At 40.8% G+C, this 14,367-nt stretch overlaps 1 protein-coding gene across 4 annotated transcripts in view; it reads right to left on the reverse strand.

Moving 5' to 3' along the window:
• Positions 1-14,367, reverse strand: part of TBC1D5 (TBC1 domain family member 5) — a 467,560-nt gene that overhangs the window by 61,613 nt on the left and 391,580 nt on the right. For all 4 annotated transcript variants that reach the window (XM_071222301.1, XM_024566252.4, XM_053929611.1 and 1 more), the window contains one exon: positions 1,421-1,704. In XM_071222301.1, the coding sequence (XP_071078402.1) occupies positions 1,421-1,704 (284 nt within the window). The remainder of the gene's footprint in view (positions 1-1,420; positions 1,705-14,367) is intronic.

The following is a 14,367-nucleotide window of genomic DNA, read 5'->3' on the forward strand; positions in this document are numbered from 1 at the left end:
AATGATCTGAAATCTCCTTTTCTTTAAATCATGTGTGATAGCTCCACATTAAAGAGAGAAGAATGTAATTTTAAACAAGATAGTCTTATGTAGGTAAACTGAATACTCTAATAAAATTTAAATAATAATATATAGTCAACTTCATACAGGCAACAATAGATAACATGGTGTATTTGATGGAAGAACACACACTCATTATTGAATAATACTCGTTATTTTAAATTGTAGGGTAATAAAGCCATTTAACTTAGGTTTACCAATTTAAATACCAGTAATTTAAAATTTTTCATTGTTTTGGATGGAAATGTCTTAAACAGAGTACATGGAACATGGTTTAAGGTCTTCCTACTGACTCAGTATTACTACCGTTACTGCCAACACCAGTTATTTAACAGGGCTATTACGCAGGGCTCCCTTGAAGACATGAATGAGGCATGCGTCAGTATATTTGCCTTGAAACGAAATGGCTATCTGATGCTTTGGAATGCTAAGGAATGATTTTTATAAATTTCCTGCCATCGTGTTATTATTTCTTTCTTTTGTAGTATAGATAACAGCGTCCCCCAACTAAGAAATAAATGTAGCTCTTTCTAATCAGCTATGAATAGAGGTACTCGATCATCTGTCTCTGAAAATAAGCGGAAAATCAGAGTATAAAGACTCTGAGTTAGCACCTGAAGGGCTCCCTTAGGAATGCAGTACGTGAGGCAGGTGAGGCACAGGGGAGGCCCAGAAACAGAAGGGAGCTTACCCGAGTCCCAGCAGCCAGAGCACTGCTAACAGTGCCCACAGCAGTGCCCACTCACGTCGAATGAGAGCTCCGGATCGGCTCATCTGCCAGCTTTCCTCTGCTCTCACATTCTACGGCTCATTGTTAGTGTGTGGACTCCGACACTTTGGTTGCTTGACATTCTGTTTAGCTTTTTCCCCCCTTAAGGTTCCAGTTTGTTGAGCTCAGAGGTGAAACAGCCCGACGAGTGGCTGCAAGGCTAACGGTGTGCTTGCTCCAAACCAACCGTGTGGATGAATGCTGTGCGGAGTAAAGCCCGTGGGATTCGGAACTTCCCACTTCAGGTTCCCTTCTAGTCAAAAGCATTATCATCTAAGATAGCAGAGATCACAGTCAACGGATTTCACGTTCTGCGTGGTGACAGTTCGTGCCATACTCTGTGGAAACCCACGGGACCCAAATGCAATTATCGTAGGGTATACATGTCAAAAAACACCTTCACAAACAACCTCATAAAATGGTCGTAATTAAGAACGATGTAATATCTAATAATCTAACTTAAAAGAACCTAATACAATGGATCTTTTTAAAATTAAGTGTTGCATTGATTTCTGTTTGTCACAGGCAGGTGGGGAAATCCCAGGCTGTACCGGGAGTGTTTCGTTTAGATTTATGAGTACTTTTCCTTACCTTTGTTCAGTTGCACGGGCATGCTTTCCGATTTCAGCAGCCTCTGCTGCTGCTGCTGCTGCTGCTGCTGCTGCTGCTGCTGCAGGTGATGCCTGGGGGCCTCTGCTAAGGTAGCCAAGGTCCTGGTGGGAGCCACAGCCGCAGAGGAACTGCCGCTACTGCCTCCTGATACAGGGCCACCGGTACTGCCTGGGGCCATTGCTGGAGAAATCAACTTCCTTCCAAAATTAATCAGGCTATTGGAGACTTTATTTATATTCAAGGGAGTGCCCTTGGCATTGGTCCTGTAAAAAAAACAAATTAGGTGGAGAGACATTATTTAAGTTAGAGGACAACTATATTTTGCACTATTTCACATATGCCATTGATAAAAAAACATACCTTACCTGCTTTGAAAATGGCTGTTTACTAGATCAGCTGCTCCAAAGTGAGAAGTGAAAACTTAAAAGTGACCACAGGATAATAAAACAACAAGACTCGTAAAGATGTGGCTTATGGAAAATAGTCTTTATACTTTTCATCCATGCCTCCATCCAAAAAATGGGGCCTATTCTGTGCCAACACTGTGCTAGGTTCTGAGGGTACAACTGTCCAAAACAGACATGGTTTCCTTCTTGGAGCTTCTAGTCCTAGTAGAGTAAATATATTAATCTAACAATTACATAAATAAAAGCATGATTAAAAACCTATGGTGAGGATGATAAAGGAGAGGAACAGGGCTGGGCGTGTCCTGGGCCACCCACAGAAAGGGGAGCCTGTGAAACGGGGCAGAGAGGAGGCTTCCCACTAGGTCTTGTATGTGAGTACAAGGCCACATTTAATGTGATTTTGGAAAACAAACTTGAGAGTCGTGAAGTAAACTCACAGAAATCATACCAAGTGCCCAGGCCATGAGCACTGCAATACACGCGCACCCCTGCCGCCTGCCCCAGCATTCCACAGGCTCCTCCCCCACTTCCCTGCTTCACTTTTCTTGATAGCACTTTGCATCACCTGACATACTATATATTTTACTTATTTGATTATTATTTGTCCACTTCCTCCAATCCCCACTAGAGTAAAAGTTCCGTGACAACAAGGACTTTTTGTCTCTCTGCTATGTGGCCATTGCCCAGCACCCATAGGTGTTTTACAAATATCTGTTAAACGGCAGTGGCACGTACCTACAGTCTAGGTCTTCCCGCGTGTTACAGGGGAAGAACAGTTCGTGCTCCTAGCTGTGGCCAGCCTCTCCGTTCGGGCTCTGCGCCTCCCTCTCCTGTATCACCATTTCCCCTTTCTCTACCATATGATTTCCATTACCTCACAACAAGTTTCGTTTCAAAAGGTGTCTTAATGTGCTCCTGCTGCTTCGTCAGTCTCTGGCTCTGTAAGGTCTGGCCGTGGCCTCGCTGCTGCTCTAAATGCACTCCTCAAAGTCACCAGTGACTTCCGCACCACAGAGCCAAAGGTCCACTCTTCTCCTACTGTACCTTTCAGCAGCAACTGACCCCTGGAAACACTCCCCTCCTTGCACACACTTCCTCCCTAGGCTTCCAGCGCTTGCCAGCACCTGTGCTGAAACTGGCAAGTAGAGGACACCAACTAAACATTTGTTAAACGAGTGATTACTTCCCAAATGATTCACGATCTTGAACTATTTCAGAGCTAGTATCTTCTTGAAGACCATTTATGATTATCAATTATTTTAGTTGTACAAGAGAATCCAACTCCATGACAACACTGAAGTTTGTACTTTATTGCCCAAATGATTACTAGAAGCTTTTCTTCCATTTTGCATTTTCTTCATTAAAGTGAAAAACTGAAACTCAAGTTTGAGGGATTCATTTACTTGGTTTTAGTTAACATGAATTTTACCACCATTTCCTTCCCTCAGATCTACCCGGCAGCTCTTCCCTAGTGATTCTCCCTCCTTTCTCATGACAGCTGTGCCTGTGGCATTAGCATGTACCGCTGCAAAGACAAACTGGTCCATAGTTTTAATAAAAGGAAAGAACACTATGCTTCTTCCTTCCATAGAGTTTTCTCTAATGGCACTAGCTAATACTATGGGCCAGGTATTGGAGAATTACATTGCTTTGGACATAGGACAAATCAAATTTAAAACGTGGAATTCTGCTTTATAATACAAAGATTCATTCATTATATAACTCAATGAAATGTGAAAAAAATCATTTTCAAAGCCTTTTTTTGTATCAAGTTTAACCTTTAAAGAACTGATCTATTTAATGTCCTTTCAAAAATTATTAACAAGTAATGTTTCCTAATAGATATGAGGATATATAGTGGTTACACACCACTTCTTCGTTTGCAGCTGTTTCCTTACGAAGGAGAGCATCCTCAGTGTACAGACATTTAGCTTAACAACAGAGAGGGCACAGAGTACATGCTTATTGAGACAAAGAATGGCTAAAATGAAAAGAACTCATAAATCCCAGATTAAGCAGGCATTCACCTCTGGCGCTGCACTCCGCTCAGCAGCCCACAGGCGCTCCCATTCCTTGTGAGGCAGCAGAAAGAAGAGCTATCAGGATGTGAAGTTCTACTCCAGTTTAGTTGTGCTTCTTTGCAAGTCAAGATTCATAATTCATAGATATGAAGAAGTTGTAATGTTGTTACCCTTTTTTATAAGCAAAACTGTACTAGTCAAATTCCCATATTGCCAGTTGTAAAATTTATATGCTGATAAAAGTACTAAGAAACTGCTGGAGCATTATCAAGAGAATACAGTTAATGCATCTTCATTACCACTAATAACCACAAAAAACATATAGATCAAGCTCGTGCCGAGCAATTTTTCATCCGAATAGCTCTTAAAAGGGAATGAGCGCTGTTTTCCTTTTTTGAACATTTTTTTGTTTTTAACCAATTTCCCCCTCATCCACTACCCACAGCTTCCAGAAGAATATATTCTTTTCAAAACAGCTATCGACGGCAACTCTACTTATTTTCAGACACGAACAACTGTAAACTATGTACTTCTAGGAAAAGCATGCTGCCCACAGTCTGTTTTTAAGGCGTGACAATTTTTAGGCCAAGTTAGTTAATATAGATCTTAAATACTACTAGCAGCATTCTTCACAATTTGCAACAATTACCATTGCCTGTGATTTACACTATTAAGCCACGTGTGCTAAACTGATGACAATGCAGGTATCAGAGATCTGATGGACAGTGAGGATCAAACTGGATTAAAGGTAGAGTGTAAAGTGTAAATAGAGCTGAAATAAACAGTAAAAGGATTTTGTAATTAAGACATTAGATCACAAACCTGATGAGTAACAAATTCTGTGTAATCAAAGGCTTTCATTCCTGTTTTCTACTACCTACCATCACTAAGTAAGTAGTACCATCTAGGAGAGATTGTCTTGAAATTGTGCCAACAACCTGCTTTGGGCATGACTTCATGTAGCAGCTTGAATCAGTAACAAAAGGGCATTTTTCTGAAAAATCCACGAATCCTTCAAAACACCTGTACCAGAACCCAACCTGGCTTTACTGCTTGGCCCCATTTGTTCAGTTTCTGAAACTTAAAAAAAATATCTCTGAAAGTCCTGCTGCCTCTTCCTACCCTCTAACTACCCTCACTCTGTTGCAGCCCCGCTTTCTAACCCACATTCTACTGAAAGAGCTTCTAGGGTCTCTAATGCCCTCTTAATTGCCAGAGTTGCGAACTGTTTTAATTCAACTTCTAAAACTGTCCTAAAGATTAAAAAAACACATTATCACATAATCACATCTGTAGAAATTTTCCACAACTTTTCCTCTCCTGATATCCAAATGTTGGCCCCATGTAAGCGGGGTCAGTGGCCGAGAGGGGTGCGTGCTGTTTGCACAGCCTCACTGCAACACCGGCCTACCCAGAGGGCCACAGAAGGCCTCCTCTCCTCCCACACCTCGTCACTACATCACTGAGGGCCTCCTCTCCTCCCGCACCTCGTCACTACATCACTGAGGGCCTCCTCTCCTCCCGCACCTCGTCACTACACCACTGAAGGCCTCCTCTCCTCCCGCACCTCGTCACTACATCACTGAGGGCCTCCTCTCCTCCCACACCTGGTCACTACATCACTGAGGGCCTCCTCTCCTCCCGCACCTCGTCACTACATCACTGAAGGCCTACCGACAGCAGTTCCTTTTACCTGCTGTGTCATTCCCAACTATGGAAAAAAGTACAAGACATACCAATAAAGCAAAATGCAGAGTTTGAAGAGACAGAGTGAGCCTCAGAAGGAGACTCAGACACAGCAGGGATGCTGGAATTATCGGACTACAAATTTAAAACAACTATGACTAAAATGCTAAGGGATCTAATGAATAGACAACATGTATGAGCAGATGGAAAATTTATGCAGAGAGGAGGAAATTCTAAGGGATAAAAGAACAAGGAGAGAGATAAAAAGACTGAAACAAATGAAGAATGTCTTTGGTGAGCTTATTAGTAGACTGGACACAGCTGAGGAAAGAATCTCTGAAGTTGAAGATGTTTCAATAGAAACTCTCCAAACTGAAAAGCAAACAGAAAAGACAGGGGGAAAAAAAAAAACAAAACCCAGAAGAGAATATCCAGGAACTGTGGGGCAACTATAAGGGTGTAACGTACGCATAACGGGAATAACAGAAGGAGAAGAAATACATGAAACAATAATGGCGGAGAATTTCCCCAAACTAATGTCAAGACACCAAATCACAGATCCAGGAAGCTCAGAGAACACCCGACCGGATAAATACCAGAATCACTATACTTAGTCATATCATTTTTAAACTACAGAAAACCACAGAAAAAGCAGCCAGAGGGAAAAAACACCTTACCTACAGAGGAGTAAAGGTGAGAATCACATCCAACTTCTCAGTAAACCATGCAAGCCAGAAGAGAGTGGCCCAGGGGAACGTGTAAAGTGCTGAGAGACAAAAACCACCTCGTTGACTTCTGTACCCCATGACATTATCCTTCGAAAGGACACACAGCACCAACACAGAGTAAACGCGCACTACCGCGTAGCAGCAAACACAACTGTGACGAAAACCACTAGGTGAGCGCCCGGTGCAGGAGGGAGCTGCACAACTACGGGACATAGCTTGTGGCGACACTGATTTCTGGTAGAATTGAGTTTTGTGCTATAAAACGGAGGGGAGGTATGGAAGTTGAGCTGGAAGAAGAGAGCTGAAAAAGCTGGGGAGCAATCCTCCAATATGCCGAGGACTGCTCGGAGGGAAGCAGTCCTTTCTTTGTGTGGCTTTACAAACTGAGACAAGTTGCACAAGTTGAAAACATACCAGAAGACAATTAAAAACCATGATGTGGGAAATCCTTTCTAAAGATTTAAGAAGCTCTGTTTAAAATATAAGTGCTCCTTTGCTCAGTAGAGGTTGCAGAATCAACTCCAGACACAAGCTCCCTGGTCCTTGCCCAGGCGACAGGCAGGTTTACAGGACAGCCCCCCGCCCACTCTCAAGAGTGCATCACCTGCCAAGTCAAATGGCTTCTTGCCCTCTCATTCAGGGCACTGTTGAGAAGACAGGACCACATACGAGGCCTGGACACCAGTGCAGCCTTTGAGGAAGGCTGACTCAACCCCATCTCCACACGTAAGGGCCTGCCGGCCCTGCCATCTTCTTTCCGCTCTCAGTTTCTGCTCTGTTCTTTTTGCCCCTCCTTCCTCCTCCGTTCTTCTTTCTTCTGAGACCTTTTCCCTTATTTTTCCCTTTCCTTTCTATCCTGTCTCCTTTCCTTCTATCATTTTCTCACCTCAATCTACCTATATTTGATTCCACCATAAAAACATAAAACTTACTTTAAAATTATTTTCTAAAGTGCAAAAGGTAGTTGGAAAAGTAAATTGATATACACATATAAAATAAATATGTGTCCTTGGTTTTTGGATGGAAACAATATTCTCTTTGCATTCCTGTACTTTTCTAAAGTCTATGATAATGACCTATGCTGAATGGATGCTGGCTCATATTTATTTCTTTCATGCTTATGATTCTTTTAATCAAAAATTTAAAAGAGTTGCCAAGGTTGTAATGTAGTACTTTTCAAGATGATTTTAACATCCGAGCTAACCTTCAGGATGGATTTCTACTTACAAATTCTATAAGTTGAAGGCTTCAAGTTCTATAAAATGAGTTTTCCAACTCTTCTTTAATTCTTTAACTTTGAAGGTGAGTGTAGCAAATTTGCATCAGTGAAAGACATTTCTATCTAATTCTAACCTTTTCACCATATTGTGAGGTTTCCATTATCTTAGAAAATGAGCTCATACCACACCTCAGGGACCTCCAGATTTTATAGGTTTTATTAAAACTAAACAACGAAAATTAGCTTGCTATTACTTATTCCTTAGGAGTCTGACTTTCAGGTGAAATAGGCTATGATCATTTTGCAAGTAGCAGGTAAGTTCTTGTCGACGTGAGGTGAGGCGAAAGGAGCAGTGCTCGTTAGGGATAAAAGGCTGGCGCTGATGAGTGAGCGCAGGTAGCCGGACTGTGGGGCTTCTCTCGCTGGGTCTGAACACAATTTGTAACAGTGGTTACTAACATAACAAATAATAAGCAATTATGCATTAATTATGGTATAAAAAATCATTGGATAAACTTTCTAAGACATAGCTATAAAAAAAACCATTGAAGTTTCTATTTCTATAGTGGTAGTTTTCAACTAATTTATTTTCTGACCCAATGTATGACTCCTTCCATCAGTGACTGGTTCACAACAGCAGAGTGTTTAGAGGACAGGGATTCTCTGGCCTAGGGGGACACATCAGAATTCAGAGATGTCCACCTGTCGGGTTATTTTGCCCGCTTCACTTCTCTTCCTTCACTTCGAGGATCATTTTATATCACCACAGTTGGAGCGGACGACTGGAAACTCGCACCTGGTTCCTCCTAGATGCTAACCTTTTTCCTTTCCTGAGTTCGATCTGTATCCCTTTGCCATAATGCACTATAACTACGAGTAGAACAGCTTTTCTGTGTTCTGTGAGTCCTAGTGAATCACTGAAGCTGAGGGTGGTTCTTTGGGACCCTCAACAACAGAGAATAAGGATAGGTAAATATCTCCTAGACAGGAAACAGAATGCACTAAACATAAAAGAAAAAAAAAACCCTGATAGAATGAACTTCATTGAAATAAAAATTTTCTCCTCATCAAAAGACATCATTAAGAAAATGAGTAGGCAAGCCACACACTGGGAATAATACTTGTAGGACATATATGTGACAGACTCCTATCCAGAATATTTAAAGAATTCCTACAAATCAAGATTAAAGAGACAAACAACCCATTAAAAATAGGCAAAATATTTGAACAGACATTCACAAAAAGATATGCAAATCACCAATATGCCGTGAGAAGATACTCAACATCATTAGTCATCAGGAAAATGAAGAGGAAACCACATTGCGATGCCGTGCTCATACTAACTAGAACGGAGAAAATCAAACCACTGACAATAGCAAATGTTGACAAGGATGTAGAGCAATTAGAACCCCCATATATTCCAGGGGGGAGTAGAAAAAGGTGTAAGTACTTTTAAAAACAGTTTGGTCGTTTCTTATAAAGTTAAGCATACATCTCTCTGATAGAGCAATTTAATTTCTAAGTGTTTACTCAAGAGAAAGACAAACATATATCTACAAACAACAATAACATGAACAAACAACATCAAAACATCTGTGCGAGAATGTTCAAAGCAGCCTTATTTGTAATACACCAAATCTGAAATAACCTAGTGTCTATCAGCAGGAAAATAGATAACCGACTTGTGGTATATTCACAGAATGGAATGCAACTCAAAAGTCTAAAAGGAGGAACTAGTGATACGTGGTATAAGCAACAACACGGACGAATTATGAGAACATTATGCTGCACAAAGAAAAGCTAGACATGAAAGAGGACATACTGTGTGGTTTCATTATGTGAAACTCAAGAAAAGGCAAAGCTAATATGTGGTAACACAGTTGGAACTGACTGCAGAGGGACACAAGGGAACTCTCGGTGAGAGAAATAGTCACTCCAGATACATTTTTGGATGGGTTACATGGGTATGTCCTGTAACACACTGTCAAAACTCATCAGACCGAACGCTTAAGATATGTGTATTGTGCACAGATTATACATAAATTTTTTAAAAAGGAGAAAGAGCTCTTTACTCTGGACTAGATAGGAGATAGCGTTACCATTTTACCTTATTAGCTGGAAATTAACAACTCTCTTTAATAGTATGAGTAATTCAGACATAGATGTGCTTATAGTATAAACTCTTAGTTATTTGGCCATAAAGTATTACAAAATTACATTTATATAAAAATCAGTGTCCTTTGATATTCTGATTAGCTCATTAACTACTAACCCTGCTAACCACGAATTTCTTGGCTTTGGGAATATTATTAGCACTTTATTTCTTCACCATATTTTAGTAATAAAACACTTCTGAAAAGAGGCAGTCATCATGTAAGTAAATATAATAAAGTTTAATTAAAAAAATCTTGTTGGCCACATAAAATGATCAGACCATATAAAATGAAAATTGTCCAGGAAACTTTTATGATGTCTTTTTGATATTCAAAGCTGTACTTATTTATTCAGTCATTAAACTAAGTATTCACTGAACACTATAAATAGTGCTATGTACTGTGCTAGGCCCTGGGGATATGAGGACTCTACGACCCAGTCTCTGACATTAATATGTTATTCTACATTTAAAGTTAAAATCTTTGATTCATTTCATGATATTCGAATTTGTTCTCTGTGCCAGGAACTGAGGAAACAGCAGTGAAACTCAGGTTCTGGTATGAGATTACAGCTGTTGGCAGACTCCGTGTGATTGCTGGGACCCCCCACTTTCTCTGGACGGTCCTGTTAGGCCAGGCCCTGAGAGGAGCACTCCTAAGCTGAGGCAGATCCTGATCCCAAAGGCAGAAGGAGAATTACTAGCCACCAGGCACTTTTGGGTTAAAAATAAACTGAACGCCACCAGTTCTTAGTCACATGGAACTCAGGAGAGGGATGTGAGAAACACCTTCAGAGCCCAGGGAACCCTTTCTGTTAGAATCTTCTTTCCCTGGAGCCTCGCTTCCTTTCAGATCTCTTGCAGGGGTCCTGACACGGGGCCTTCCGCAGAGGGCCTGCCTACCTGCTAGAATTGTCGTTCTGGAGTCTTACATCATTGATACCAACATTAAGTTGTTTTAACTAAGCTCTGACACGGAGCAGAGGAAAGCTGGGGATGTGAGCCCAGAGACTGTCACTGCTGATCTGCTGAGGGGAGAGCTCAGGATCTAGGCTTGGGTTCTTCCACCTCTATCAAGGCTTTATTTAAGCCTAATTCCATAACCTAAGTTGGGTGATATGAAAGTGCCTAAGCAAGTCAAAGAACAACTGCTGTGGAGCCTGTAAAAAGACACCACTAGAAAAAGTGATGCATGTTCTCGAGGCACTGCCGGCAGCTAAGTGCCAGGACTTCATCCCTCTGCTGAGCACCAAGAATCACACATTGTGAGAAACTGTGTTGTGTCATTATTCTAGAAAATCCATGGATGTTCTAGAATAAAGAAGGTATGTGTTCTACTCTTAATATCAAATTGCAGTATTTAAAAACTATGAGATTCTGTTCCATAACCACTCCATTGGGCATTTCAGGAGTCGCAGATTCCCAAATAAATTAGATGGGTCTTTCTGAAGACTGGTCACAAATTAGATGCACTTATTTTTTTTTATAGCAGCAATTTCTGGTTTTATTTAAGGACAGAATTGGAACAAGATTTGAGTGTTAAATTGTGGTTCTGAGCTCTAAAGTTGAATGAATAAGAAAATGTCAATTCCCATTTTTAAAAAGAAATTTGCAAGTAAGTAAAATCAGAGCACAGAGAATATTACCCACTCACGTAATGGAAAATCTACCACTGAAATACCTAGGCACTTGCTTTTAAAGACTTAATTATAGCAATCCATGGTAAAGCAGAGAAATCAGGCTTCTTGATTTCTAGAGATATTTTTATCCATGAGATCACATGTCATCTTTGCAAACTCGCCCCTTGTTTGGATAAGCAACACCAATACAAGTCCATTGCCACAGATGGCGCAGGTCCCTGCTTCAGGTTTACCTGTCTCTTGTCTACCCTCTATTTACAGATCACTGTGGGAGGTCCCCCCATAATATAGACATCCCCTCTGCACCATCCCCACTCCCCATCTTGCTGTTCAATGACAGCCCCAATGCATTAACTTTTTAATAGACTCTAAACAGCAAAGAAAGTAGCTGCAAGGCTAATTATGACTAAAGGGCCCCTGATAAACTTCCAGGGAATAAGAGCTACGTTGGAAGATTTCTTGGGCAAGATTGTCAAGTAGGCCTCAATTTACACTCGCGCAATGGGTGACGAAGGGTATCCGTGCACCTTCACCAGAGCTAGCTTGCTCATTCATTCAACACCACTTTACTGAGGTCCAGCTGACGCTGGCAAAACTATCACCACCACCTATGCCATAAACATATCCATTGCACCCAGAGTTTCCTCCCACACTCTTTATTTTACTTTATTTTTTGTGATAACACTTTAAATAAGAGTTATCCTCTTAGGGAATTTTTAAGTATATAATATGGTATTATTAAATATTCCTGTACAGTAGATCTCTAGGATTTAATCATCCCTGGCTCATCTATTTTTAATTTGCTAATTTAAAAGGTGAAAATGGCACTTTATTGGTAATTTAATTTGCATTATTATGAGTTTGAACAGTCTTTTAAATGTTTACTTGCTGTTTGTAATTCTCTTTTTTCATCGAGTGCCTACTATATTCTAGGCACTACTTTAGGTTAGTGCCTAGGTTAATAAGACAAACACTTAGAGTTTACATTTTAGTGCAAGAAACATGACAAACACAAACAAAAAACCTAATCATTTTTTTAAAAAGCTACAAATACCATTTTGTGCTATAAAAAATACAAAAACAAAAACAGTAAGAAAGTGCCCTGGCTGGTGTGGCTCAGCGGATTGAGCACCGGCCTGTGACCGAAAAGGTTGCTGGTTCAATTCCCAGTCAGGGCGCACACCTGGGGTGTTGGCCAGGTCCCCAGTTGAGGGTGTGAGAGAGGCAACCCGATTGATGTTTCTCTTGCTCATCGATATTTTTCTCCCTCTCTTTCTCTTGCCCTTCCCCTCTCTCTGAAAATAAATAAATACAATTTTTAAAGTAAGTAAGAAAGCAAAGCAAAAGGACTGAGGAAAGGGGCCCATTAATTTCGATAGAGTAGTCAGAGAGGCTTTATGAAGAGGTGACGTTTGAACAGAGACTGAACAGTACGTGTGCCATGTGGATTCTTGGGGGAGAGTCCAAGCGTAGGGGAAAGCAGGCCCAAAGCTCCTGAAGCGGGAACATGGTTGCGTGGTTGAGGGACAGTAAGCAGGCCAGTGTGGCTGGAGGCCAATGATAAACAGGGAAGAGCGGTGGTAGCAAATGGGGTTGGAGAGCTAGCAGGAGGCTCAATCATTAGGGCTGGCCTTGCAGGCCACTGAAAAGGCTTTGGATTTTATCCCAAGTGTTCTGGGAAGTCATTGAAGGGCTTGAGCAGAAGAGTGTTACAACCTGACTTACACTAATGTGGCTGCTGTGTGGAAAGGAGGAGGCAAGGAAATATGGGAGACCAGTTAAGAGACAAGCAATGACGTGATGGCTCAGTATGAGCAGAATTTACAGAGAAGAGTGACTTGTTTCAGGATATATTTTGAAGAGGACTTCTAGACAGACTTGATGTGTGATGTCAGAGAAAAAGAGGAGTCAAGGGCAATTCTAAGACTTGATTAACTGGGTTGTGCTATTTATTGTGATGAAGAAACATTTCAGGAATAACAGGTTTGTGGAGGCAGAATTAAGAGTTTTGCTTAAAAAAAAAACCACTAAAATTGAGATGCATAAAGGACATCCAAAAGGAATTACTGAGTAAGCAGTAGGATATATGAGTCTAGAGTTTAAGGGAAGAGGCCAAACTGAGATGTAAAAGAAGTCTTCAGTCATAAATGGTACTGAAAGCCATGGACCTGGGGTGAGGTCCTCTAAGGAAGGAGGACAGCGAAAAGAGGACTAGAGGGGGTTTCGGCCTCTTCAGGCTGGATCTGATATGGGGCGGGATGGCCACTGAGAAGGATCTTGTGGCTCTCACTGAACTGCGAAGTCCTTTATACACTAATGACATTGTATTTGGCCTGTTACTTCCAATACAAACATTTCCCCAATTTTCTGTTTGTGTTAGATTCAGTTTATTTTACTTCTGACATATCTACTTAAAACTAGTTGTATGGTAAAATCCACCAGTCATTCCCGTTGTGGCTTCTTCCATTACTTTTAAGGTTAAAAAGCCTTGTAATAACTAGAGGTCACATAGCCGCTCGTATTCCATTTCTGTGTTTGCTTGTTTGCGTGAACTTTGATTCACTTGGAATTTATTTTAGCATGGGGTAAGGTTATAAGTTGACCCATTTTTAAAAGATTTAACAAGTTTCCCAGCACCATTTATTAACTCTTCCCTTGCTCACTGGTCTGGGACATCTTCACATAGTATGTTTCATTTGGTTCACTTTCAATTTTAAGTTTTGAAATTACAACAGAGATGATGAAAAACCTTCCTTCCAATTGTCAAAATAATATGCTTTGTATAAGAATCTCAATGTGCTTACAAGGAAATACATAAAAGAAAACCAACATTTTTCAGAAGAAAAATGCAGGGACAAAAAGCTAAATAAAAGAAAGATAAAACATGAAGGGTAGAAAAGGAAGGGTGTGGTCCATTTCCTTTCCTGAAAAACAAGTACATGTTGAAAAACATAAATAGGGAATACAACTATACATACAACAATATTTATCAAGTACCCGCTCAATGCCACCTAGGTATCACCCTCGGGGCCATGAGTGGTTTAGTGGTTTGTAAGATAGGGGCTTAGGTTTG

This window comes from Desmodus rotundus, chromosome 8 (genome assembly GCF_022682495.2).
Source record: "Desmodus rotundus isolate HL8 chromosome 8, HLdesRot8A.1, whole genome shotgun sequence".
NCBI classification, from domain to species: Eukaryota; Metazoa; Chordata; class Mammalia; order Chiroptera; family Phyllostomidae; genus Desmodus; species Desmodus rotundus.